This window comes from Haemaphysalis longicornis, unplaced genomic scaffold (assembly GCF_048455015.1).
Source record: "Haemaphysalis longicornis isolate Haplotype H1 unplaced genomic scaffold, Haemaphysalis longicornis Haplotype H1 scaffold_12, whole genome shotgun sequence".
NCBI classification, from domain to species: domain Eukaryota; kingdom Metazoa; phylum Arthropoda; class Arachnida; order Ixodida; family Ixodidae; genus Haemaphysalis; species Haemaphysalis longicornis.
In genome coordinates, this window is record NW_027526225.1 from 109139509 (window position 1) to 109167484 (window position 27976).

Consider the following 27976-nt stretch of genomic DNA (forward strand, 5'->3'; position numbering starts at 1 on the left):
AAGGCGACTGATGAGGAGGGCTTGAACGAGTTTGCAGGTGTCGGATTCTTTGAGGCCGTAGGTGGAGCCGCGGATGCGCCGAATGAGGTGTGTAAGTTGGGTGATTGTTTTGTGGAGCTGTGGAAGAAGAATTGCGCCGGAGCCGTCGTAGTAAAAAGGAACTCCGAGTACCCGAAGGGAGGTGACTTGGGGAATGGGAGAGCCGTGGATGGTCACTTGTGGGTCCGGGGTGGGTTGTGGGGGGCGGCCGCGGGTGCGGGCTCGGAGAACGAGGAGGGCAGACTTGCTTGGTTCGACCGTTAGGCCTCTGGGGTGGAGGTAGGCGACAGTGGTGTCGATGGCTTGCTGGAGGGCGTCTTGTTGCGCGCCGCTGGAGCCACTGGTAGTCCATATAGTTAGGTCATCGGCATAAAGCGCATGGTAGATACCGGGGATGGCATTCAAGAGACTGGGGAGGTGGAGGAGGGCGATGTTAAAGAGTAAGGGGGAAATAACGGAGCCTTGCGGTGTGCCTTTGGCAGGGGTGTGAAAGGTAGGGGATTGGAGAGGGCCGAGCCGGAGGGTGGCAGTGCGGTCCCGCAGGAACGCGGAGACGAATTGGTAGGCGCGGTGGCCGCAACCGGTGTGATTGAGGTTATCGAGGATGGCTTTGTGCGTAACGTTGTCAAAGGCCCCTTTGGCATCGAGGGTGAGGAGCGTTTTGGGGGTGTCACGGCTTAGGTGGTCGAGGAGCTGTTCTTTTATTTGTATAAGGACGTCTTGGGTGGAGAGATGTTGGCGGAAACCGAACATGGTAAGGGGGTACAGATTACGGTCTTCGAGGTAGGTGGAGAGGCGCTGGTGAACTAGGTGTTCATAGATCTTGCCGAGGCACGAGGTGAGGGCGATGGGTCGGAGGGTGGTGGCGGAGACAGGTTTGTTGGGCTTGGGGATAAGGGTGATGTCTGAGTGACGCCACTGTGAGGGGTACGTGCCGGCTTCCCAGTTGCTGTTGTAATAGGTGAGGAGGTCTTCAAGGGTGTCGCTCGGGAGGTTGCGGATAGTTCTATAGGTGATGTGGTCTCTGCCCGGGGTGGTGTTGCGGGTGAGGCGGGCAAGAATGGCGTGGAGTTCGGTCATGGTGAAGAGGAGGTCCATGTCGGCGTTGGGGGGTCCGGTGTATTGAAGGTTCGGGGCAGGGGGATGAGTGACCGGATCACCAAAGAGATGCTGCCTGATGGTGCGGAGAAGCTCGCGAGGGGGTTGCGAATGGTTGCGGATGAGTTGATGGATGCGATGCATTGATTGACGTTGAGTAGAGTGGTTGTCCAGGAGGGAGCGGAGGAGGTGCCAGGTCTTGCGGGTGTGGAGGGTACCTTGCAGGCGGGTGCAGAAGTCCCGCCAGTTTTGATTGTGAAGCTGGCTGGAGTACGTTTGGATCTCGTGGTTCAGGCGGGCTATACGTTTTCTGAGGGTGTGGTTGTGGCGCTGGCGCTTCCATCTTTTAGAAAGGCCCCGACGGGCATCCCACATGTGGAGGAGGTGTGAATCAGCCACCGGCGTTGCGTCTGTGAGGGCTATAGATTGAGTGTGGGCGCAAACCCTCTGCTCTAGGGCCTGTGCCCAGTCGTCCAGGTTGTCGCCAATGGGTGGTAAGGAGGTGGGATCCTTGCGAAAGTTGGGCCAGTTCGTGAGGCGTGCGGTGCCTCTGCGGAGGGGTTTGTGAACGAAGGGTACGCGGAGGGTTATGAGGTAGTGATCGCTGCCGAGGTTTTCGTCAAGCCGGTGCCACTGGGCTGTGGGGCAGTGTCTGGTGAAGGTCAGATCGGGTATGGTGTCACGGCTAACGCTATTGCCGGTTCTAGTCGGGACGGTTAGGTCGTTTTGGAGGACGAAGTGATGGTTTTGGCAGGCCCGGAGCAGCGCGGTACCCTTCTTCGAGGAGTAGCGGTAGCCCCAAGTCACGTGAGGGGCATTGAAGTCACCAAGGACAAGAAGGGGGTGGGATCCAGCTATCTTTACCGCTTCTTGAAAGAGGGGTTCTATGGTCTTGAGGTGGTCGTTGGGGGGGCTGTAGATGTTGAGGATGTATACGCTCGGGCGTGTGGGGCGAGTCGAGATGATTTCGACGAAGGTGTGGGGGATGGTTTCGCTGAGGCGGTGCGGTTGTGCCGGGTGGGAGTTATGAACGAGGATGGCCGTGCGTGATTGGGGATCTTGCGTGAAGGCGTTGTATTGTGATAGGCGGGGGGTGGAGGTGTTGGTTTCCTGCAGGGCGATGGCATCGGGGGGGTCGTTTTGGGTGAAGAGAGAGAGTTGATGACGTTTGCTGTTGAACGAGCGGCAGTTCCATTGATAGACAGTTATCGTGTCAATGGGGATGTTAGGCATGATACGGGTGGTGCTTGGGTTTCTTGGGGGGACTATCAGTGGAAAGGGAGAGGCTGTCCGGGTTGCGTTGGAGGGCGAGTTCGAATTTGGCTTGGCGTTCTGTGAGAAGTTGGAAGCTCTTGACGAGAGGAGCATGGGTTTGGGCTTGGGCGTTTAAAACTTTTGCTATGGCATCTTCAATTTGGGCGGCCATGCGTGCACCGACAATTTCAGTTACACGTTCGATGATGCGGTCCTCGGAGAGGGGGGGAGGGATGGGCTGAGGAGGGGGGAGTCGCATGAGGGTGTCAACTTGTTTTTTAAGTTCGTCAAGTTGTTTTTGGAAGTGTTGTTGGAATTTTTCGAGGGCGGCGGTGAGTGGGTCGGGGGAGGAAGAGGGGTGAGACGGGTTAGGGGGTGGTGGTGTAGGAGCAGTGGGAGGCGCGAGTAATTTAGCTGACCAGCTCACCTGTGGTAGGGGAGGCCCGGTAGGGTGTTGGTTGAGCGATGCCTGCGGTGGGGGGAGCGGCGGGAATTCGTGGGTATCGGTGCTCGGTCGGCTGGACGTCTTGGTCAAGTCAAGCGGGCGCTGCTTAGATGGTGGAGGAGTGGGTCGGTAGCGCTTGGGGCAGTCGCGGTGGGCCGTTGGGTGGGGTCCGTCGCACAGCTTGCAGCGAGGAGTGCAGGTGTGTTGCGGTGTCGGATCTGGAGTGCCGCAGCTGTGGCACCGTGGCTTGTCGGGATGCGGGCAGACATCTTGGCGGTGCCCGATATCGCCGCAACATGAGCAGGTTTGGAGGGCTCGGCGGTATGGTCGGCAGCGGATCATTTCGCAGTCAAACTTAATATAGTAAGGAATGCGGGTTCCGGCGAAGGTGAGGAGAGCGGACCTGGTTTTGCCCATAATGCGGGCATGGATGAGGTACGGGCGGTTTGTAGCCGTGAGTTCTATAAGTTGCTCCTGAGTGAGACCCTCAGGGACTCCATGAATTACGCCACGTGCAGTGCCTGGCGGGGGCTTCATGTAGGCGGTGACAGCGTAGGTGGTCTGGCGGAGAGTTAGTTCGGTTATTCTGGAGAGTCGGTCGGCCAGGTGGGGGTCGGAAGTACCAGCCACGATGAGGTTGGTGTTGGGTTGCGCTTGGAGGGTGACGAGGGTGCGGAAGGTCGAGTCGGGTATGCTACTTGCGGCGGCGAGACCTCGCGCTAGGTCGCTGGTCGACCAGTCGCCGACACGAAGGCCGTCATGTGGGCGGACGACAGTGAGGTAGTGGGTCGGCGGGAAGCGCGGTGGTGGTATGGTACGCACCGCTTTTGGAGGCGTCTCGGTGGCAGGGGGTGGCGTGGGCGTAGATGTTGACGGCTTCTTTCGGCGTGCGTAGATGACCTCCATCCAAGGGTTCGGGCGGGGGCACGTTCGGCCGCTGAGGTGGTCATAGTCCATTTGTTGAGCGGCGTCTTCTTCGGTTGAGGTGGCGGGCGGCGGGTTGGTGATTGGCGGCGGGAGATCGATGCCGGCGTCGGCAGGCGTAGGTTCACTATAAGAGTCGGAGCCCGTTTCCATCTCAGTGGAGGCGGCGGGTGGCATGTGTTGCACGTGCTCCGGTGGCGTGGCGGAGGGCGCGAGCAGGTGTTCTTGCTGCGGCATGGCTGGAGAGCGGCCGCTCGTGCTAGGCCTGAAGGTAGGCCCAGCAGCGGCGGTGACGCTGGCAGACTTCGCGGTTGGCTTGGGTCGCTGCTGGTGGTCGGAGTGGGCCAAGCTTGGTGTCCGTCGGTTCCTGAGATGCTTAGGAATCGATCGATGGTGGTGGCTAGCGCGTGCACGTCGAGTGATCGCGTATAGAAGGCGAAAAGCGGGAGTCGAAACGAGGCGCGGGTGCCTGTGTCGGCCCCCTGGCGGCCGATAGCCCTCAGCAAAAAGAAACGAACAGCCGAGTGGTAGATACGTTCATACCAGCATTCAATCCTCATGAAACCTGTGAATAATAAAAAAAAACCATCCTTTTTTACGCCGTATTCGTTAAACATTTTGTTCTGACTTCTAGAGTCGCTAGTCATATTTCCTCGCTTCACGGTCGCACGCCCCGTACCCCATTATTGAAGAATATTAGATGCCCTAATGCTTTTTACCCCCGCCACGATGCGGCCAATGTGACTCATTGATGACGCCAGCCAAGAAAAAAAAAAACAGCTTTTGTCGCAAGAAGAAGCTTCGTCACGAGCGGTGCGGAAGTCCGAGTTCTCACGATGCCGGTGACACCAGATACCCCAGCAACAGCTGCTTTTTCCTGTTATTGAGCCGGCGACTAGACCGGTTCGTATGACCGACTCCCACGTGACTGAGCCAAACCTCTCTCGGTTCTTTTCCTCTGATAAAGCTCACTGCAGGGCCGGACGTCGAGGCGACGTTACGTGAAACCTTCTGACTGGGCGTCGCAGAGCCCTCGGCACTAGTAGCGTCCGCACCGCCAGACATGGCTGGCTTTTCCGCTTGCGCCCTTCTTGTTCTCTGTACTCTGACGACAGTAGCAAGATGCACGGCTCGCTCCTTCACGATAGACTACGAGAACGACCGCTTCCTCAAAGATGGCGAGCCCTTCCGATACATTTCCGGCACGATGCACTACTACCGTGTCCCGCGGCCTTACTGGCGCGACCGCATGGTCAAGATGAGAATGGCCGGCTTGAACGCCGTCCAGACGTACGTGGAATGGAGCGGCCACGAGCCAGAGCCGGGACGGTTCAACTTCGACGGCAACCACGACCTTCAAGCCCTCCTGGACACCGCAATGGACGTCGGCCTTCTGGTCATCCTGCGGGTGGGACCGTTCATTTGTTCGGAGAGGGATAACGGGGGATTCCCTTACTGGCTTCTGAGGCTGGACCCGAAGACGAGGTGCAGGACTTCGGACGCGTCGTTCGCGAGCGCCGTGACGAAGTGGCTGGGCGTCCTGCTTCCGAAGGTGCGTCAGTATTTGTACGAGAACGGTGGCCCCATAATCACGGTTCAAGCGGAGAACGAGTACGGCAACGCGGGTCCCTGCGACCACTTGTACCTACACAATCTCGTATCGCAGTTCCGTCGACACTTGGGACCGCGTGCCGTGCTCTCCATGACGGACTACCCGACCGACCAAGCGTATCAGTGCGACTTGGCGAGCGCTCCTTTCGTCACGGCAGACATTCCTGCGACGGAGAACATGACGCAGATGTTTCAAATAATGCGGAGGAACATGAAGAAGGGACCTCTGGCAGTGGCGGAGTATTACCCTGGCTGGTTCGACAACTGGGGCAAACCTCACTCTAGACTCGACCAGCGGACGTTCTTGAAGTCCTTAGAAACCATTCTTTTAAAGAACGCCTCGGTTAACGTGTACCCGTTCCACGGCGGCACGAACTTCGGGTTCGGTAATGGTGCGGGTTCCTTGCCGGTGACGACCAGCTACGACTTCGGCGCTCCACTCAACGAAAGTGGGGACCCGACGGACACGTACTACGCTATTAGAAACTTAACCACGCAGTACCTCCCACTGCCCAACGGGACTGTACCGGTGCCGGCTCCCAAGCTGAATCTCGGAGCCGTTCGCCTAACAAGGAGCTGTTCATTGACTGAGCTACTGGAGTTCTTTAGGGACCATGGGCAGATGAAGACGGTGACCTCCGAGTATCCGATGAGCTTCGAAGACCTCGGTCAGAGCCATGGGTACGTTGCGTACACTACGAAGGTCAAGTTTCGACCAAAAAGCCCGTCGATTTTGTCGGTTCCGTCCATACGGGACCGTGGGTATATCCGCATTGAAGCTTCGCACACAGTTCTCAGCAACGACCAGAAGATCTTCAGTGCTCCTGTCATCGTCAGAAAGGGCGAGAACATCACGATCCTGGTGGAAAACACAGGGAGGAACAACGGCGGCATGTGCTCGGCAAAGGTAAGTAAAAAATTGGCCATCCTTTACTAAAGAAAGTTGAAAGAATCGCGAGAGCTTTCTAACATCAAAAGTGCGTCAAAGGTGCGTCAAAACCTTCGCTAGGAATGCGTCCAACCTACGCTGACGGTGTGTCCAACCGTTCATCAGAACTTCAAAGACCCAAATGGCAAACGAAGAACGAGCCTATGCGACGATTCTTCGCGCACCAAGTAAACGCATCTATGAACGATCAAAATGTATACCGATACGTGGTTTATAATATAAAGGTATACTATTGTACTCCTTCATGATCGATGGCGTGTATTGTATTTTCTAAAACCATTTCTTTTTCGTAATTTTCAAGTCACCGTTTTGACACAATGGGAGCCCGGTTTCACGCATGCGCCGTGCGTCCAGAGATCTGATCACAGCGTTCAGGTCGACCAACTGTTGTTCTATGGGGAAATGCATTAGTTTTTAGCCAGAGTACCATCAGTCCCACTAAAAAAAGCTTTCGGTTTAAAAATTGTGCGGTAGGTAATCGATGATATCTTGAAAGCAAATACGCTTTAATCTCGCCTGCCCCTGCGCACTGTTCGCGAATCACTAATACTGGTTCCTTTCGTGCACGCTCACTTCCTCAGCGGCATTTAGTATTCCGTCTTTTCTATTTGTAGGAGTTGAAAATAGGCAAGCACATGTATAATTTTTTTTAATGTATGAGACCACGACCGTGCAAACATTTACTACGAATGACCGTGTTTTCTCGATTTATTGATTGTAGGGGTTCAACGCGCCGACGCAACGCAGGCGATGAGGCGCGCCGTAGTGGAGGGCTCCGGAATAATTTTGACCACTTGGGGATCTTTAACGTGCGTCGAAATCTCGTGCACAGACCGTATTTTCTCCGCACGACGCGTGAGAACTTCTAGAGAATTACAGTATAGCCCATTGTGCCTGCCCGTTTTTTCTTTCAGTTCTTGGAAGTATAAGAAATTCTTCGAGCTGGTGCTCAATGATGTTGGTTCTGCGTTTGCTAACGCAATCGCCATATTAGGCTCTGCTAAAGTGATCTCCGTGTGTTTTATTATGCTACCTCATTAAACGCTGTTAGAGGGAAAGCATTGTATTTCCCGAGGGAGGTTCGTGTATTACTACAACCATGCATATTATGAAAATGAGCGAGCCAATGTTTTACCGTAATGTAAAAAACTACCGACCTTTAATGAAATACCCTTGCCGAAGTATTGCGTGGTTTCGAAAGGACTCGTACGGTGGTTTCCTCAAATTCGTTACAACCACCTCATCCCTCACGGTTATCCTTCGTGCGATTCTACAACAAATTACTTTTCGGTGTTTCTCAGAAGTTTACAGGCACAAGTAAAGCACGCCTTGGCAGATTTTAGTAACGTTTCAGAAACACCTACTGAATTTACCAAGTGTTACGCACAAATACTACTTCCAACGTTGCGCTTTCTACCCAGCGTCCACTGATACGAATGACGGATGTTTTAAATTTCAACTTTAGATAAGATTTAGTGTTACCATTGCACTTACTCTGACCGGGGGGCATCTGGAAACTTAGGTCGAATCCGTTCTTTTTATTCCCCGTTGCGACTAGCGAACGTGAGCAACTAGTAACTTGAAAGGGACTGTGCTAACGTCGTGAAACTCTGATCACTTCCTCTCTTCCTTTCTACCTCTCAACTTTCCCTCCCTCCCTCTCTCCCTCCCTTCCTCCCCATCTCTCTCTCTCTCTCCATCTCTCTCTCTTCGGCCCGTTAAGGTGTCGGCTTCACGCCAGACAGTTACGGGCCCCTATCTACCCCACCCCAACCCGCAACAATCACTTTCTTCTGCGCCAGAGCAAAGATAATCAGCAGAACCTAGGCTCGAGCAGAAGCAGCCCACGTGCAGCAATTACAAATGACCTCCTGCAGCAGCGGAGATGCTAAAACACACAATTAACAAAAGGCAAATACGATTCCTCAATGCAACCAAGAAAGCCCGGGCCAGATGAGTTATCAATCAATCAATCAATCAATCAATCAATCAATCAATCAATCAATCAATCAATCAATCAATCAATCAATCAATCAATCAATCAATCAATCAATCAATCAATCAATCAATCAATCAATCAATCAATCAATCATCAATCAATCAATCAATCAATCAAAATTATCAGCGCTTTGCATTGCTGGTATTGCATTGCATTTGCTGGTATTGATATTGCATTTGCATTGCTTTGCATTGCCGCTGGAACCCAAGACCACGTTCATTAGTTCGTAAAACGTTTAATAAATAGGAAAGGGGGGTCAAGGGAAGGGAAAGAGAGAAGGGGTGGGTGGCCCTTTTGTTTCGGTAGACCAAAGGCTGCCGCCTCGACCTTGGATCGGTTCTCCATGCAGTAGACCCTGGTCTTCAAGGTGGCGCTGCTCAACAAGCCCTGCCATCTCTCTAGACCAAAGCGGGGGTGGGGGGATGTGTGGGGCATATATCCATACGTGGTGTGAATAGTAAATGTTGAGCCTGTCTAGGCAGTGGGGGCAGAGGTATGGATATGTTGTGGGATAAATGCTGTGAAAGTAGGTCTAATTGTTATAGGTATGCGTTTGAAGACTTCGCCATTTGCGGGCTTATGAGGTGCACGTGATGGAGCAATGTTTGACGAACAATCCATGTTCGATGTACACCTCACTAACAGGTCGACTGTCGCGTCTCAATCTGTTACAGCCGTGCATACGCAAGAATAAGCGCTATTTAGTAGGTGCGATCGAAGTGCAGAGTTACAACACCTGGGGGATGCACGTCTGCTACCTTCGCGCCGGCGGTGTTTGGTTGAATGAGGGATCAGCAAATTACCCAAGGCAGCTTCTAATTCTTCCCCGTAGCTCAGCTTAGCTCAGCTCTATAATGTTCAGTTTACGCAGAAATCTCGCGTTCAGGCGGTGAAAGAAGTTTGTAACGCCATACGCACTAAATAAGGAAGTTATAAGCAGAGGTCCGCAGATATCGGTACGCAGAGTAAAGCCGCCTAGATCGAAGTCCTAAAGTACGGAAAATGATTCCAGTTAAGCGGAATATAGAGCCAACTAAACAACCAGAAATATAGACATTATTTATTGCCAACCTTGAGGTTGTTCGTGCGAAGCCGTCCGCGCGCATCAGCAGTCGAAGTGGACCAAATTCCACCATGAGGCCGAAGTAGCGCCTGCCGAGCTCACAATTTAGACGAGCGTACCGTGCTGCTTACGCGTTTCTGTCAGCTGATGCAGTAATATAAGGAGAGAATACGTGACAGCCTGTGTAAAGCGCGCTGCTATAGCACGACTGTTCGTAGCCGCACAAACTATTTAAGCTCGTAAGCTCTGTTTCTTACTGTACGACAACCAACGTCTGATACCCAGTTGAAGAACATGGGAACTTTGGGCGGCGGCATAGCCAACCAAAATACGCGCAATAACATGGCTCGTTATCATCTTATATCTCTTTCGCTTTTGGGCTTATTCATAACCATCAGTGATTCAACAAGAAGCAGATCCTTTACGGTCGACTATGAAAATGACCGCTTCCTCAAGGATGGCCAACCGTTCCGTTACATTTCCGGTTCTCTTCACTACTTCCGGGTTCCGAAACAATACTGGAAAGACCGCATGGAGAAGATGAGGCTAGCCGGACTCAACGCACTTCAGACATACGTCGAGTGGAGTGGCCACGAACCCGAGCCCGGTAAGTACCACTTCAGCGGCGACTACGACCTCAAGGCATTCCTGGACACCGCAAAGGATGTCGGCTTGCTCGTGATACTGCGGCCCGGGCCATACATATGCGCCGAGAGGGACAACGGAGGACTACCGTATTGGCTGCTTAGGGTGGACCCCAACATGAAGTACAGAACCTCGGACAAATCGTATATTGAAGCAGTGGACAAGTGGTTTGGCGTGTTGCTCCCCATGGTAAAACCGTACCTCTACAAGAACGGCGGCCCCATAATCAAGCTTCAAGTTGAAAACGAGTACGGACATTACTGTGCCTGTGACAGCGCTTACATGCAACATCTCGTCAACATCACTCGTCATTACCTCGGCCAGGATACGATTCTTTTCAGGTCTGATGGTCCGGACGAAAGAAGGTACAGGTGCGACAACGTGAGCGGCAAGCTAGCGACAGCTAATTTCAGGTCGCTTGATTCCGCTAAAAAGATGCTCGGAATCGTAAGGAGAGTGACGGGGCGGGGACCTCTTATTGTTACAGAATACTTCACTGGCTGGTTTGACAACTGGCACGGTTCCAATGACAATACCCCTCGATCTCAAGTTTTGAAGACTTTCAAGGAAATTCTCCACCTAAATGCCTCCGTGAACTTTTACATGTTTCACGGCGGCACGAATTTCGGGTTTATGAATGGCGCCAATCCGCTGCCTGTGCCTACAAGCTACGACTACGGCGCGATCCTGACCGAGGCCGGAGATCCCACGGATACGTACTTCAAGATAAGGGACGTAGTCGGACGCTACCTACCGCTTCCCAGAGGGCCGTTGCCTGTTCCGGCGCCCAAGCTTAAGCTTGGGACTGTGCACCTGAAGTCATGCGCATCATTGGAAGCCATTCTTGTTTTCCTTCGGAAGCGAGGGTTCGTCGTGCCGGTGTCGTCTAAGCATCCCAAGAGCTTCGAGGAGCTCGGGCAGGCCTACGGTTACGTTCTGTACAGCACGGCGGTGCAGTTTAATCCTAAAAGTCCGGCCATCCTCACTGTACCGGGAATCAAAAACAGGGGCTATGTGTTCACGAGGCAGACGCGGGCGGTCCTCAGCCACTACCCCGGCATCCGTCCCAGCGTTGACCGCGTGCCGGTAGTCGTTCAGAAAGGAGAGAAGATCGTCATCCTCGTGGAAAATACCGGGAGAGAAAACTTCGGTCGCGGAAACCACGACATGAAAGTAAGTGCGTTCCGCAGGGTTTCCTTGAGCTGTCTGTGACAACCCAACGCAATGTTACAGGTGTTTTCCTGTTCATAAATTTGTACAACTTTTTAGCGCTATTGACTAGAGGCTGCAGTTAGAATAGCCAGGAGAATCGTTTTAATGTCGTGCCTACTGTTGCGCTTCTTGTCGCATCATTTTTGTATTACAGGAAGCCCAGTGTATGGCCGTTGAGCATGAGAAATATGCTCGCTCTAGCTTTGTCAGATATATAAATATGCATCCGTATGGTATGTAAACCAACATCGACAGGCCAGCTCATCGGCTGACGCTTCATTCTATGTACAGTCGAAGAAAAACGAAATGCGAACGCGAAATTATGTAACGGAACACCCGAAATTGAAAAAAAATACTGTTTCTTAACGTCCAATAAGGACGTGCTATTGGTATATTTGGAATGCACCATTTCCGAGCCTTGTTTTTGTAACTAAGTCGCGCTTTATTTCAATTGCTTGCAAAGAAATCGCGCAATTTGTGTGTTACGGTTCATATTTTCCTTTCAGCGTTTCTTTTGTCCCTGTCTGCACGTATGAAAGACGCAGTCACTAAGCTTATGTTAGTAGAAGGAAGGAAGGAAGAATGTAGAAGAAAGGCAGGAAAGTTAACCTGGCTTGAGCCTAGTTTGCTATCCTGCACGTGGGAAAGGGGAAATGGGCAAAAAAGAGAGAGGAAAAAAAGAGGGAAAGTTGGACCAGACACGTATGCCCAGCGCTGAGGCACTGACAGTGATTGACACTGGAGGCTCTCAGCCTATAGACTAGTGTTCAAGTTCGTCGCCCGTAGAAAACGTAATAGTTCCTTAGTCGCCTTCTGAGCGGATGACTGAGAAGGCCAGTGGCACAGAATCTTCTCCTCCGAAAATGGCCGCCGAGAATCTAAGTTCCTCAGTGCTGATGACAGCTTCTTCCTTGCGGGCGAGTAGCGTGGGCCAGTGGAAAACGTAAGCTGAAAAACAATTAAATGTCCGCACACTCCTTTGAATAGTTACTGGCGTAAACACAAAACCTTATGCCGCTGTTCCTGTTACTCACTTGCTGATTTTGGTGTAAGAATTTTCATAATAATTTGGTGTAAGAATATTCGTACTTCGTATGAATAAACCGCGCCGTTTATTCATGCGAGTTCTGTACTGTCCAAAACTGCCCTATCTATCCAGAAACTAGTTACACCTACAAATTACGTGACCCCTAAGGGGCGAAAAAAATTTAATTGCGGTCCCAACGACGGCCTGGTGTGAATTGTAAGTGTTTGCTTACGCTATATGGAACGAAGCCAGCTGTAAAGAGCGTTCCTTTCCTGTCAAGCGTATCTTCGCTACGGCTGAAAGCATTTCAGCCGATTGATGAATGGTTGGAGGAAAGGCGGACGAGCTTGCGGACGGACAGCTCCTCGCGCAAAGAGGGCCGTACGCCATGGATACACCTTCTGTTCTGCGCCAAAAAGCCGCAATTTTAAACCAGTATAAACCATTTAGGAAGTGAAGTCAAACGCAATAGAACGCAAGTTCACATCAAATGTTAGCACAAAATTAACAAATTTTCACGCAGCTAACGAGGTCCGATCTGGTCCCGTCCTCATGAAAATCCACCATATTTTTGCGCCTTTCAAAAATGCGGTCTTGGTTGCATCACCTTTGTGCAGTCGCTGGTTGGGGATTGTGAAGGTTTTGGACAAGGGAGCCGCAGTGCTCTTAAAACGTCAATTTATTTTCTTTGGCTTTGTCAGTGACGTGCGTCAAATCCTTTTGTATCGCTTTGGTGAGTGAGCTTCGCCGCATCGTCTGTCAATGCACAGTGAAGCACGCTTGCAAGTTTCCAGCCACGTCGACACGTTGGCCAGTGGAAGCCGACGGGCCTTTTTATAACACCTGGCGTTCTACGCCAAATCTAAAAACAACTGCGTCATTGTTTAAAACTTTTTAAATATTTGAAATAATTTAACTTCCCTAATGATGTGCTTTTGTGCAGATGTAATGTTTTGTAGAATTCCCTTCGACCAGTTACGATAACAATTAACTGTGTTAACTTCACCAATTATGCATTTCTGGGCAAATCTAGGGCGTGTTATACCTGTGCTACACGGGCGTTTCAAAGGCCTTCGGAAGGCCGTTAAGCCGATAGTCTATCGAGTGCCCCATTGTAGATACATAGGGAGCAGTTATGGGCGAGAGTCCAAATGTCAATTGAAAGCTACCGTGTAGCACAGGCATTACAAGGTTGAGGCTTTGGGGGTACTCGTCAAATAACTCTACGCCTTGAAACTGCCAGGATCCAGGGCCTAGCAAATTCCAGTTAGGTTCGAGCTTAATCGGCAGCCGGAGCATCGTTTGTGTACTGTTTCAGGGAATCCTCGGCAACGTCACGCTCGACTGCCAGACCCTCACCAACTGGACGATGGAGCCCCTGCCGCTTAGCATTCCGGAGGCGACGGGGCTGCTCGTCGATGCCTTTGGAGCTTCGGCGTCGGCGAAGAACCAAGACGAACACTGCTCTGCTCCTGGGGCATTCTTCGGAGAATTCGTTCTGCCCGAGGGCCAACCCGTCCTGGACACCTTCCTGGACCCCACTGGTTGGGGAAAGGGCGTTGCCTTTGTGAACAATTTCAACCTGGGTCGCTACTGGCCCAGCGTGGGACCTCAGGTGAGTCTCAAGGAGACTTTCTCTCACATTTGCATCAGTACTGCCGCAGCTGCTGCTCTACAGTCGTATGTAGGTAGCTGGTGTGCATGCCAAGAGCACGGCGAACTTTCCTTGTTGGCGAGCTCCTAGTCTAAGTTTTAAATTGTGATAAACTGAGCAGAGATATTAGACGGATTCCGAAAAGTCATAGTTAAACGATAACCTTCATCTGGGTAGTGAAAAGTAATTCGGATGCATAACTGAAAGAAGAACACGCCAAAGTAACGAAAAACATAAAGGAAGCTCACACTAATGCGTAAGACTTGAAGGTAGCGAAGCTGTACAAAACAGTAGCGTTTTTTCTCTTTTTCGCCTCACGGCGTTGTTTAAGCCTCGCCGCTGTACGAGGGACCACAGCTGGATTTTCGTCTTCCTCTATCGCACACGGTTCTGCGCCGCACGTGGCCTCGTGGCCTTCATTCGTGGCGCGCGGGTGGTGGTGGTGATTTATTAAGAAAGAAGGGAAGAGAAAAGAGCTGGGCATATTGTTGAACTCAGTCGGGGAGTTCACCCTCATACAACCCAGTCCAGGGAAGGGAAGGGGGGTTTCAAAGGATAGGAAGAGAGAAAGAGGAAGGGAGGAAGAGAGTGGGGCACAGTCTATGTAGCATTCGTTTCGTCCAAGGCGCGACGGCTACAAACGCTGCACTAGTCCTGTCACAACTAGGAAGTTGAGGAGGTGCTAGAAGGCCTCCCGTCGTAAAGCGTCCGATCCCGTGGAAAACAGGAAGTCTTCCAGCTTGTGGCTTGGTACACCGAGTCACTGTAATGCGGTCCGGAGTTCCTCTGTCGCGGTATCGTGCGGGCGGCAAGAGCACAGTAAGTGCTCGAGCGTCCCGGGCTCTGGGCAGTCGGCGCAGGTGGGGAACGCCTGGCGGACCTGGTGGTGCAGGTGGGCTCCCACGTTGCAGCAATTAAGCCGCAGGCGAAGCAGCAGCGACCAAGCGTCTCTACTGATGCGACCGGGCAGGAGCCGTGGGGCCTGACCACTGACCACTCGAGCATCTGGATGCGCGCTTTTTGCTGCGGCGGCGGCCTCCTCGCCTTCCTCCGCCATGGTTGGCGCACCGGTCCCCCGCCCGTCTCCTTTCCCTCCTCGCCTCTGTCTCCCCAGCCGCCTATCTCTCCCCGCCATCGGGCCGCTGCTTTGTGGCGGGCGCTTACGGAGGAGGATGTGGTTTGACCGGTAGCGCTCAAAGGCAAAACTGGTCACCCCGCGAAGGCTGCCCGGCGTAGCGTAGTGTAGCTTGCGCTACAAAAATTTAGTGCCCTTCCGCTCTGTGAAAAAGAATGACCAGTGAATCTGGGCGCAGTCCAAGGCGTACACGAAACAAAACACGTCTGTTTGTAATTTGCGATCGAGTATACTTCCCAGTCAATTCGGTGGATAAAACTTGAGAGGACTCTAGCTTCATTCTAGCGCAAAAACCTGGGGCTGTTCGTTTACCTCCCACGTCGGAGCCATCGTACTGTCTGTGAAGCACACAAAGCCAGACCGCTCAACCCCGGAGGACAGCAAATGGGTCGCATTTGCTGTGAGAAGTCCACGTTAAAACCTATCGCCAGCACAACGGACATGTCATCAGTTCTAGCATGAAACTAGCTGCACGTTCTCCCCCTACCCCCCCTCACATGCACGCATAAACTGACGACCAGTGGTGTGCGCGTGCTTAGACGTGAAATACATTGACGAAAACGGTGCTCTACAAACTGCCCCCAATTACAAAGGAGAACCTAGCCGTCATCAGCGGATTCGAGAGCCGGACACAACTGGTACAACCAGTCCAAATTGAGACTACTGAATATAGCAAGCAACATTCAACAGCGTACAAATTCGAAAAATTATATTGCAGATAACCGAACTCCGCCCAGGTCGCAATGTTGGCTGTCAGCGCCACTGGCGGCAGTGGCAACGCCGCGTACTAGACATTCGTGACAGCGCGGTCACTTTAGCTAGCGTGGGAGGGTGCCAGAGGAACCAACATCCCCCTCGCGAGGGGCACGATCAAATGCAGAGCATTTCCGGGGGCGCACGACGTTAAGTAGTTTGTGTTACGTTAATGTTGTTGCACTTGTGGCGACTGCTGACGAGAGAGCGCTCGTCAGCAGTAATTTGAATGAGTCAACGATATAAGGCGCGGTTGGTAGCGTCCCATTCTGTGTCAGCTTTGTGGCGCAGTGGGTTGAGCACCATGTACATTGCGTTCCGCCCGCAGGGTCGAGGGATCGAAACCTGGCGCCGGATAATATTTTCTTTTATATAGTGTAGGGGGAGGGGTGCGGACAACGACGGTGCGGGCTACGACGGGACAACGCGGGTGACATCGTGAGTTACTGAAAAAAGGACATTTCTAACTGTGGTAAGCTATCTCACTAAAAGAATAGTATACAATCAATGCGTTCTGCCAACGATGACACGTGGAACGGAAGTTTGGCGCCTTACTAAAAAAATGTTATGAAAATTTTGCCACAATGGATGATACGAGTAATGCTCAATGAGGGAAAATGAACGTCTTGGATCAAAGAACAAACTCGAGTAGAAGATAGCATAGTTCAAATTGGGAGCGAGAAATGGACTTGGGCTGGCCATGCATTCAAACGAAATGACAACCTGTAGACCTCGAGGATAAGAGTGGACACCGATATAAGGGACTAATATAGGGGAAGACAGTAAAACTCGGTGGAGGGAAGAATTAAAGTTCGGGTACAAGAAGCAGACAGCAGACTCGAGCAGCGCAGAGAGCGAGAGAGAGAGCGCGCGCGCGCGCGCGCGAGAGAGAGAGAGGAGAGAGAGAGAGAGAGAGAGAGAGAGAGAGAGAGAGGAGAGAGAGGAGAGAGAGAGAGAGAGAGAGAGGAGAGAGAGAGAGAGAGAGAGAGAGAGAGAGAGAGAGAGAGAGAGAGAGAGAGAGAGAGAGAGAGAGAGAGAGAGAGAGAGAATTTGTAATTGAGAAGGGGAGGATGTTATGGGCCTTGCCCGTGTGAAAGGCATCCCTCCGGGATTCCTAGCTTCGACTGGCTATGTCGAACAGGAGCGGAGGCAGGTCAATGGGAGAAAAACACTGTCGTCTCGCAGATTACCTAAATACGATGATCATGATGATCATCAACATAATGGATATCATGATGACAGTCGACAAAGATGAGAGGATTTCGCCCCAATAGACAACTAGCGCATAAGTAACACCCCTACTCCAATCGCTACACCCTCCTTGTACCCATCCCATAGGCCCAAATTTCCCTCCTCCACAAAATTCCTTCCTTCTTTTTCCCCTGTTATAATACCTTTCCGTTCTCCATGAGGTTAATATATACGTTGTTGATGTGTAAGGATTTGGTGCAGCACCATCTTAACTGTTGCGGCAAACACCTCCGACCTGCGCAGGTTACCCTCTACGTTCCGGGCGTGGTGTTGCTCCCGTACCCGCAAAAGAACACGATCTTCCTCTTCGAGACGGAGGCGGCACCAAGCGGCAACAGGACGGTCAGCTTCGTGGACGTGCCCAACATCGACGGCCCCTCCACGGACTGCGAGTTTGGCGAACCAGAAGGAGACGACTGTTCGTCGAACTATTGATTGACTTCCCCGTTGTAGCAGCTCGTGTTGTCGGAAGAAATGCCTGCAACTTCTCGCCAAATACATTTTGAGGCATACGACCCGCTGGAAGGAGACCTTACACGACCTTGGCGTCGGCACAGACGATACAAAATCTGGCGGAGAAAATATCCTGCGACTTAAGGAAGGCCAGAAACTAACGGAAGCATGCCAGTCATGAATAGGGGATGATTACTGGTTAGTGATTGATAGTAATGGTGTAGCTCGCTGTATAGTTTTGGCTTTTTTATTCTTGCGGGCTCTGCACCTCGACTCAGACCAATAAAGTTTATTCATCATCATCATTACGGGCTCAGAAGTCGGTGCCGGGCGCCGTTGGGTCCACCGACCTCACGCGCCTCCGCTCGCGAGGCTCCGGTTACCGGTGTCGGCGCCTGTACCGTGTTTTGTTCAGCGGCGTTCATCTTCAGAAACACCGACGCGGCGCCGCACCGTATTGCGCTGGAATATTTTTTGAGGTGTTGTTTATTTGCTGCCGGGGAAGATTCAGCCAATGAAAGCTTCAGAACTTGATGTCACCCCCTTGAAATCACCCGCACATCCGCCTGACATCATAAGAACGGGACAGTATGGCCGCTAATCAAACTCTCCAAAAACAAGGACGTCTGTATTCGGCGGACGGACTTTTGCTCATCACAGGCGCTACTATGCCATCGGCGATGCGGAGTAACTTTTGTAACATCCAACATTTCAGTCAATCCTCGTCCAGTGAGGGGCTATGCGCCTTCGGCTATGCCGAATCATTGGTTTACGATGCTGCCCATCTCTCTAAATTTCGTATTATAGCTTGGAAATAAGTTGCATATAAACTTTCAAGTTAAATCGTACCGTCGAGCCCATCATTTCTTCGCTTGAAACCAGCTATAAATGGGCCCCACACGTCCCCGACTACCGCCTCTGGCGGATCTGGGAAAGCATCGATGAATAAGTACAAGTTAGGACAGATTAAGGTGAATTAGGTGAGATTAAGGTGGGTTGAATTAAGGAACTTAAGTTCCCCGGATTATGACGAGTCAGGGTGGATTAAGGTGGGATTTATGTGCGCGTGAGCATACGTGGATATAATGTTGAGAAGGTAAAATAGTGAGAAGTAAAACTAGCGTGTCTGCGGAGTCGATAAGTAGATGGTAGTATAAAAGGTGCCCCTCACAATAGTACAGCCGGAGCCAGAACTGCCTCGTTGATGAAGTACCGTCAGGCCTTCGCCTTCGAAGCACGACGCAGAATTAAGTGGCCCCAAAAATTTGGCTTCAGTTCATCCGGCAATTTCCAAAGGGTTTAAGAAAACTAATAGGATTGCAATTGGTGTACATCTTCTATACTTAAAAAAGTCTTCGCCTAAATTCCCCGTAACTTACCCGTGGCCAATGCGTCTAGTGTTGTCAATTCTAACTGAAGATCGTTATTCAACCTAGAGTAATTTTTCTTTTCGCTCTAGCAAATGAATGCTTAATGGATTGTGTTTTATATCTGACCTACCTACAGCTGACCTACCTAAGGTAGGTCAGCTGTAAGTTAAAACAAAATATTTGAAAGCAAATTTATTTGAGATATTCTTGAGATATTTCACCTCATTTAGGCTTATGGATGGTAGGTCTGACAGCGTTAAAGTTCCTTGTCGTCAAAACGTGAGCAGTCGAGACAAGTTAGCATCATAAAGGCCCGTTCGCACTTGCGGCTAGAGGGACAGAAATGGTACCGCTTTGGTCGCTCCAGTCGCAAGTGTGAACGGACCTTACAAGAACACAACATGGCATAAAATCAATCTTTATAAAACACCCCCCCCCCTCCCCATTCTCCAGAAAAAAAGAAGAAATGGGAGGCCACCTAACATTTTTTAGGACGCAGGATATAAATACAGCTGACGAGCACATGCGCGCACTAGGATATTCTATACTCGCGTTTCATACCCAGCAGAAAAACTACCTTTTCCGTAATCAATGCGGGAGGTCTGATCAGTTCAGTGAACTGTAAGTGCATGTACAAAACCTAGGAACAAAAGGGATCTTCTTCCTTAGTAGGGACGCCGGTAAGCTGTGCCAACTTTACGAGAAAACGGAAAAATTTAAAATTTCGAACTCCTTTTCGAGTCTTTGCATTTTGTGCTTAGGCCTCAGCCCGCACACTTATGCCTTTTCCCGCCTTTTTTTGGTTTCCTTTTTAACCCAACGGCCTACACGCTATCCTAAATTCCAAGAATGCTTCGCTCGTATTAACGAGCATTTAAATATTCTAGTCGGGGCTTGAAATCGCTTCGGCCTTCAGTTACGAACTATTGGCAATGCTCACCAATTGTGGAGAGGGAATCTGTTGCCTTTCATGGCGAGTCAAAAGGATGATTCTGGAAAGCTCGAGACGTTTACTAGGAAGTCGGGCGAAATGAGTTTGTTTTAAGTTAGCATCTTCGAATAACGGCGTAAAAACACAGACACTAACGGAAGAAATTGATAGGACGACGCCGTTTTGTTAAATAGGTTACAATAGTTAGGACGAATAAAAGAGCCCCATGTAATAGACATGCACTGCAGAAGGATCGATGTTTGGGTAAGTTGGCATTGGTCACAAATAATGCAGAAGCAAACGAGGATACACCGCTAACACGCAGGTAAAGAGTAACAGGACTCCCAATTCAGTTTACGCTACTGTGATTCATCATTCGTAGTCGTTTTACACAGCGCACACTGCTTTCAACAACTGCACATCACCAGACCGATGAGTGGGAAGGGACACAGATAGTTTCTACTGTCGCGCAACTCCAAATGGCAAAGTGATAGCAGGTATCTCTGTCCTCTCCCGCGTGATCTCTCGCCGTTGCCCGTCCTCTTCACTCCCCTCTCGACCACTGATAAGCGGCAGAAAAGCGAAACGGCGAACTCGCGTTTGCAACATTCACGCGAGCGTCCTCGATACGCCCGCTAAAATGTCGCGTTTCTCATCTCTTTCCGTTTTGCTCGTGGGGTTATTTTCGGCGGTTAAGAGCTCCGCAACGGCTCGATCCTTCATAGTCGACTACGAAAACAACCAGTTCCTCAAGGATGGCCAGCCCTTCCGCTATGTTTCCGGTTCCCTCCACTACTTCCGCGTTCCCAAGCCGTACTGGAAAGACCGCATGGAAAAGATGAGGGTAGCCGGTCTCAACGCCCTGCAGACATACGTCGAGTGGAGTGGCCACGAACCTGAGCCAGGAAAGTACAACTTCGAAGGCGACTACGACCTCAAGAGCTTCTTGGACACAGCGAAAGAGGTCGGACTCTCCGTTGTGTTCCGGCCAGGACCTTACATATGCGCCGAAAGGGACAACGGAGGCCTACCATATTGGTTGCTGAGGGTGAACCCCAACATGAAGTACAGGACTTCGGACGCTTCTTACATCGCGGCAGTGGACAGATGGTTCAATGTCCTGCTTCCGATGGTTGAGCCGTACCTCTACAAGAACGGCGGTCCCATCATCACGGTGCAAGTTGAGAACGAGTACGGGCAGTACTTCGCCTGCGACCGAGGGTATATGGAGCACCTCGCCAACATCACAAGGCACCATTTGGGACAAGATGTAGTGCTTTTCAGGACGGACGCTCCGGGAGACGCGATCTACAAGTGCGACTACGTGGAAGGCACACTAGTGACGGCTGACTTTGGCTCTGCGGCGACCGTTTCAAAAGAATTTGCAACCGTCCGGAGGGCGATGCAGAAGGGACCTCTCATAGTAACCGAATACTATCCTGGTTGGCTCGACCACTGGGGAAGTCGGCATGCAAGGGTCGATCAAGGTAAGGTACTGAAGACCTTCGAGAAAATCTTGCAGTTCAACGCGTCAGTGAACTTCTACATGTTCCACGGCGGCACGAACTTCGCGTTCACAAACGGCGCCAACCCGCCCCCGCAGCCGACGAGCTACGACTACGGTGCGCCCCTCACCGAGGCTGGCGATCCTACGGATACATACTTCAAGATAAGGGAAGCAGTCGGACGATACCTCCCACTTCCCAACGGGACTTTGCCGGTCCCGGCGCCGAAGCTTAAACTTGGCCCCGTGAAACTAACATGCGCATCTTTGGAAGCCATCCTTGCCTTTCTTCGGGAGCGGGGCTACGTTGTGCCCGTGACCTCTGAGCATCCCAAGAGCTTCGAGGCGCTTGGTCAGGCCTTCGGTTACGTGCTGTACACCACGATGGTGCAGTTTCGCCCCAGGAGCCCGGCCAATCTGGCGGTGCCTGGAATCAAGAATCGAGGCTACGTGTTCACGGCGCAGACACGAACGGTGCTGAGCACAGATCAGGTCGTCTACGAAGTACCTGTTATAGTGCGGAAAGGGGAGAACGTAACTATTCTTGTTGAAAACACGGGGAGACAGAACTACGGAGCCGGTAACCATGACATGAAGGTGAGTTGGCATATTTGTTTTTCCCCAGTGCATGTTTGCCCGATTGGTACGAGACGAAACGGGTGTGCGATCTTAGCTGCTACAAATAACAGAAAACCGAAGTTGGTGAAAGTTATAGTCACGGCCTGTTTTGCATGTGTTTACGTGTGTAATCACACTCAATAAAACACGATGATGATCACTAATTTACGTAAGAAAAATGTATTGGCTAAAATTACGCTAGCTGAATTCTATAAATATTAAAATCAGGTTTTCCACGAGAGATATGAGCTTGCAATGTTTTTCTCCACTGTCAAGATTCAAGGCCACATTGCGCCAAACGTTAGTTGCGAGACACGACCTGCAACGCCAGTGAAATTAAAGGCAACTTAATCGGACCCATATTCCTGAAACCGCAATTGAAATGCGGGTACTTTGCATTAGGTCGGCCACCTGTATTTATTTCCCGCGGACAATTTTTCGAGAGGCTTGCACAGCTGAGCACGAGGACGCGGGTTCGATTCCCGGCCGCGGTGGCAGCTTTTCTGATGGAGGCGATAAGCAAAAACGCCCGTGTGTACGACATTTCTGCGCACTTTAAAGATCCCCAGGTGGTCAAAATTGATCCGGAGCCCTCACCTACAGCGCGCCTCATCGCCTGCGTTGCGTCGGCGCGTTAAACCATACAATCAATCAATGAACATTTTCTTGAGATAAGCACGGGGGTAAAATTAACAATTGAAATGTTTGTTCAAATATTCGAATTAATATCAGTACTATCGAGTTGTTTTGGCAGGAGAAGACACATGTACTCGCATGAAGAAAACTAAGTTGTACTTAGTTTTAACCATTTTCTTAAACGACTGCTAAAATTGAACACCGTATATACAGCGGGCACCAGTGCAATCACCGACAATAGCCGCCTGCCGAAAGTTTACAGACGATTTTCTTTTTTTATAAGACTTGTGCTAGGATATTGGAGGATCTTTTAGCTGCTGAGGTTTTAGAAGTCAGATAAAGATGGTCTGTTTTCGATGTTTCATACGACGTACGTTTTCGTCAATGAGGAACCGAGTGTCTTGGCCTACAGCTTGGGAAGTACACTCGTTCTACGTTTATCAGATTCATGTACAGCCTGCCACATAGCCTGCTCAAAAGCGGTTATCGAGGTGTTTTTCCCTCGATCGAGAGCGCTTTCCCGTGCCATTCCCCTTCTTATCGCGGGACGTTGGAGCTAGTCCCGGACTCTATAGAGACCGCTCTAAAAACAACCCTGCTTTATTTTTTCCCATATATTCCCATCGCACGGATAACTTACGGATTACGCCGTGGATTATCCTCGGTAACGCCGAGTCTGCAAATTGAAGAGCGCCACTCCTCGCAGTTAACTGGCGCCAGTTTTGAAAACATGGAGAGCGTCACACTCTTAAAAAAATTGTAGCATTCACTACCGGAACACTGACAAGTTGCTTGTGCCAGTATACTCTAGCTTTAGGCACTGAGTAACTGGGGGTAGTCAATGCAGCACTAGTCAGGCTTACTATCTGAAGCAGGCAGAAGGCACCACTGCCTTCACAGGTTTAGTCCTATATACAGGGTGTCCCAACTATCATGCACCAAGAGTTAAAAAAAGAGAAATTGCGTAACTCGAAGAAAACCTAGTGCAGAATGTTTGCAGTACTGTGAAGAAGCGGAGAGTAATTTTTTCGTTAATGAGACTTAATTAATTAATTGTAATTAATTATCTAACTCGAGAAATACTCTCCTAATCACTAAAGTGTCAATGAGGCACTTGTAGGTAACCACGAGGCGCATCTAACTGCGCTATTTTCAGCGACGAACTAATTGGGTACTCATTTATTCTGACTGATAAAAGAAACCCGCGAAATATGAAAAATACCACGTGACGACGCTTACGCGCGCATTGTAAAGCAGCGTCCCCAAACAAAGCTGATTGAAAGCAACTTCTTCGCGTGTTACCCGCCCGAAGAGACAACGCATCACCTTGATAATAGCATGCATGGAAGGAGCAGCAGCAGCAAGATTCGCGGGACGCGTGTGCAGATAAGGAACAAACTCGGTCGCGATTTCTTCTTTCTTTCTTTTGTCTATTTCATTCTGGCTAACTCAGAGGCAGCCTGTTTGAGGGCGTTGCTTTACGGTGCGCGCGGAGGCGCCGTCACGTGGTATTTTTCATATTTCGCGGGTTTCCTTTATCAGTCAGAATAAATGTGTACGCAATTAGTTCATCGCTGAAAATACCGCAGTTAGATGCCCCTCGTGGTTACCTACAAATGCCTCATTGACACTTTAGTGATTAGGACAGTATTTCTCGAGTTAGATAATTAATTACAATTAGTTAATTAAGTCTCATTAAATAAAAAAATACTGTCCGCTTCTTCACAGTACTGCAAACATTATGCAGCTGGTTTCTTTCGAGTTACTCCTTTACTCTTTTTTTAAATCTTGGTGCATGATAGCTGGGACACCCTCTATAGCGATGACACCCTTCTGAGCTACATGCGTTTACGAACTGGACATGCATAACGTGGTCATAAGCACAACCTTGATCTAGTGTGTACTACTTCCTACACACAGTTAGTTTCTTAACCATGCAGTTGCTAGTGGCAAAGCCTACGTACCGTACCGCGGGGTAGTAAGTTTCGTAAGGAGTTTCTAAATATGGTCGGCCTTTTACGGCCTTTTTTATTAACAGAATTCACTGTCCTCATCCGTCGCAGGGAATACTCGGCGATGTGACCCTGGATGGTCACGTGCTTACCGGATGGACGATGGAAGCCCTGCCACTCAGCAATCCAGAGGCTGTGAGGCAACTCACAGACGTCCTTGCAGCCTCAACGATGCAGCCACAAGGGCACTGCTCGGCTCCCGGCGCATTCTTCGGGAAGTTCGTTCTGCCCGAGGGCCAGCCAGTGCTCGACACCTTCCTCGACCCGTCGGGCTGGGGAAAGGGTGTCGCCTTCGTCAACAACTTCAACTTGGGTCGCTACTGGCCCAGCATTGGGCCTCAGGTGAGTCTCAGGACGGTTTGGCGGCACGTAAGAAGCAACGTTTCGGCTGGTGTTGGTCCCGATTCATTCAACCGTGGTTAGCAAAGATGCGAAGTATATAATTCTTCCGATGACGATTTTAATCTCCTAAAGAGGTCCTTCTAAAAGGGCTAAGTTCAGTTTGGGCTGCCAAAATATTACGGGGCGGTTAAATTAAATAGGGTGCAAACGACTGAGGTATAGTCTTTGTTTCGAACACCGCCACTACGTATCGTCAGTGTTGTAGCCGGAAGTTTCAGTTTCAGCTTATTAATTGCAAGAAAAAGTACAATGCGTTGAATATACTATTCAGAAAATGAAAAAAAAAAAAAAAACGACCGACAGGTTGATAGAATGCAGGTTCGTTATATAGGTACTAAAGCAAGTATATTTTGCTTATTTCCCTCATTGTGTTGTCCCAAACTGACGTTTGCATCAATGTTTACACTTAAGATTCAGCTTAAATTCCAGCCTACTCCAATACATGTCTGCAGATGTGCTTTAATTTTAAGGTAATTAAGTAACGGCGTGCTAAGCTTTAGTCTACGCGGGCAGACTAAAGAGTGCCCCGATTTCTCCCCGCTGGTCCCCCTAGTGCTTGTTCACTAGTAATAGAATCAGTTTGGCGGGTTATTGAAGCTTGTTCGCGTTTGAGCGAGATGGTTAACATATGTAACCATATAAATATCCTTGAATACCTGGACAAAAATATCCCGGGCCAACTTCACTAACGTGAAACCTGATGAGGGGCGAAGCATGCAGTGTATAAGTGTATTCTTGACGCCTTCGCGTTTTCGCCAACAGAACTGAAACCGTTGGGATGGTAGAGGTATACAGCTTTGCTGTAAAGGTCTCTTGCCTTTGAAACACGAAGCTCTCTAGCCCGAGGTGGGAACGAGTGTCCCGGTGTTTTTTTAGTACGCGTTACGTTACAGCGCGAGGCGTAAATGAGTTTCCCGGTGTATTAGTAACGCGACTACATGAGACGAACGGCGATTACGACGACGACAAAGACAACGACGACAGGAGACGTTAACAAGCCCAGCCCCTATGCGGCTTCACCCCTAAAAAAGTACACCTTTTTTCAGTTAGCGTCTTTTAAATAGTGGGAAATAACAGGCATGGAATGTCTTCAGTGGTTCCCAAATGACCAGAAAATGTCTGCGCATGCGTACGGGAACAATTTCAGCGCGTTTTTTTGAAAATAAAACGCTCTTGTCAGCAACGTAAACATGCGAAGCGGCAATTTTCCTGAGCCGGGAATTATAGCCAATCGACCACGACACTTGAGCACTTAGGGTACTTCAATTGTGGGAATTTGTACCCGAGTTTTGCGTGCACTAACGAAGTTCAGGAGGCCAAAAATATGAATCATCATGGTTTGATAATATGAACCATAAAATATAGCATCGCCGGGAAACACGCAGGGCCTTATAAGGGAGAGCGGGCTAATCCCGAGGAAAAAAAAAAAAAAAACAAACAAACAAAGAAACTCCCTCAGACGCAAGCCCACATACCAGGGGAATAGTAAAAAAACCGGCCAACAAATCAGCTGCTCGACTTGTCTAGATAAACGTGTAGCGTCATTTGGTGCTTAGAAAACAAAAAAGCTCCCCAGGAAGCCCTTCCCAAGAAACCAAGACATGAAACATACTTAAGCGGGAAATGAGAACACCTAAAGGAATAAAAGACTGGAGCATCGCAGGAGGAAGACGGGCCTGTTATCTCAGGCGGGATCGTTTTGGTATTTGTAAAAGTCAGAGTCAGTTTATTCAACATCGCCCAGATGTTGGGAGCACCAACAAAAAGCCTGGGAAAAGGTTTGACTGTGGTTGGTGTCGCCTACAGCTTCTCGACTTTGTTTCATTACTGGAAGCAACCTTTTGGGGTACAATATGTACGGTGAGAGCAGGTGGCATCACAGAGACAAAAAAAAAATATACAGCCCGACATTATAAAAGATATTTTCCAGTTTTACAAGGTTTACAATTTACAGTGATTAATTCTAGAGATATATTATTCCAAATTCAGGCTGGGTATAAGATAACATCTGACGATCATAATTTGTACGTGTCTTGGGGAAGAACCATGTGAAACACTCTAAATACGTCCTGTAGTTTTTTACCTGGACAATTCATGTAAAGGGAAGTTTTCTTGGTTGATTCCATTGTTATATTGCTGAAGCAACAAAAGAACCCAACCGTTTTCCTGAGAAAAGTGAACTGAAATTTCTTCTCACAATAACTCTTCACGTCAATCTTCGTATCACTAAACCACATTAAATAATGAAATCGCTAAACTACCTAACCCGTCGTTAGTACAAAGTTATTGGGAACGGAAGCTGGTTGCTTCGTTATGAGAGACACTTCACGAAAGGCTGAGAGGATTTTCTCAGTTCACTGTGGGTGGGGCCGTGAAACACTTCGAATAAATTCGAATAAAGTCAGATTTCGTTTAACGCGATTTTTTATAACACGATTTACTGTTTACGCTCTCGATTACCTTTAACTACGCAGGTCACCCTTTACGTTCCCGGTGTGGTGCTGGCTCCGTACCCGAAACAAAACACCATTCTCCTCTTCGAGACCGAGGCTGCGCCAGCGGGAAACAGTACGGTCAGCTTCGTGGACGTGCCCAACATCGACGGACCCGTACCCGAATATTCCGCAGCCGCCCACGCGCACACGAGCAATGAACGCCCCGCATACTAACATTTCGGGATCATCATCATCATCATCATCATCATCATCAATGTTCGTCTACCACAATTCGAATAAAAAACCGCCGTGCATCTGCTCCTTTCGTTGCAAATGTTGACGAAAGACGATAATTGACTGCCGCCCCTGCCAAGTAAATGCCTCGGTTGTCTTTCCCGCTCACCTCTCACGCTGTTCGTCTCTCGTCTCGTTCCTCCCAAAATAACACGCTAGAGGTTCGCTCAAGTCAGTTGAAATTTACCGCTTTCCGCTGATGTTTGTCGGGTGTCTCGATGTCAGCGCTGCCGTACTGTGGAGACGCGGGTGAATCGAGCCA

At 50.0% G+C, this 27976-nt stretch overlaps 2 protein-coding genes across 3 annotated transcripts; both read left to right on the top strand.

Moving 5' to 3' along the window:
- The first annotated feature begins 4732 nt into the window (after positions 1–4732).
- Positions 4733–17817, top strand: LOC144163216 (beta-galactosidase-like). 2 transcript variants are annotated; one of them, XM_077694074.1, is made up of 3 exons: positions 4733–6278; positions 13585–13881; positions 17303–17817. In XM_077694074.1, exons 1-3 carry the CDS (start codon positions 4824–4826, stop codon positions 17492–17494), a joined length of 1944 nt encoding a protein of 647 aa, XP_077550200.1. In that variant the 5' UTR covers positions 4733–4823; the 3' UTR covers positions 17495–17817. The 2 variants fall into 2 exon arrangements, with proteins under 2 accessions (XP_077550200.1, XP_077550199.1); XM_077694073.1 differs by lacking the exon at positions 4733–6278 and adding an exon at positions 9560–11200.
- A 2555-nt stretch (positions 17818–20372) lies between these two features.
- Positions 20373–27741, top strand: LOC144163217 (beta-galactosidase-like). The gene is made up of 3 exons (XM_077694075.1): positions 20373–21914; positions 24635–24925; positions 27460–27741. The coding sequence occupies exons 1-3, from the start codon at positions 20454–20456 to the stop codon at positions 27652–27654; spliced, it is 1947 nt and encodes a 648-aa protein (XP_077550201.1). The 5' UTR covers positions 20373–20453; the 3' UTR covers positions 27655–27741.
- Positions 27742–27976: the final 235 nt, after the last annotated feature.

What these genes read in the sequence shown, in the direction of transcription:
- LOC144163217 (XM_077694075.1), top strand. Translation starts at nt 20,454, where the DNA reads ATGTCGCGTTTCTCATCTCTTTCCGTTTTGCTCGTGGGGTTATTTTCG. An exon ending in CCGGTAACCATGACATGAAG is followed by an intron (nt 21,915 to 24,634) that starts GTGAGTTGGCAT and finishes CATCCGTCGCAG; the next exon opens with GGAATACTCGGCGATGTGAC. An exon ending in GGCCCAGCATTGGGCCTCAG is followed by an intron (nt 24,926 to 27,459) that starts GTGAGTCTCAGG and finishes TTAACTACGCAG; the next exon opens with GTCACCCTTTACGTTCCCGG.
- LOC144163216 (XM_077694073.1), top strand. Translation starts at nt 9,677, where the DNA reads ATGGGAACTTTGGGCGGCGGCATAGCCAACCAAAATACGCGCAATAAC. An exon ending in GCGGAAACCACGACATGAAA is followed by an intron (nt 11,201 to 13,584) that starts GTAAGTGCGTTC and finishes GTACTGTTTCAG; the next exon opens with GGAATCCTCGGCAACGTCAC. An exon ending in GGCCCAGCGTGGGACCTCAG is followed by an intron (nt 13,882 to 17,302) that starts GTGAGTCTCAAG and finishes CGACCTGCGCAG; the next exon opens with GTTACCCTCTACGTTCCGGG.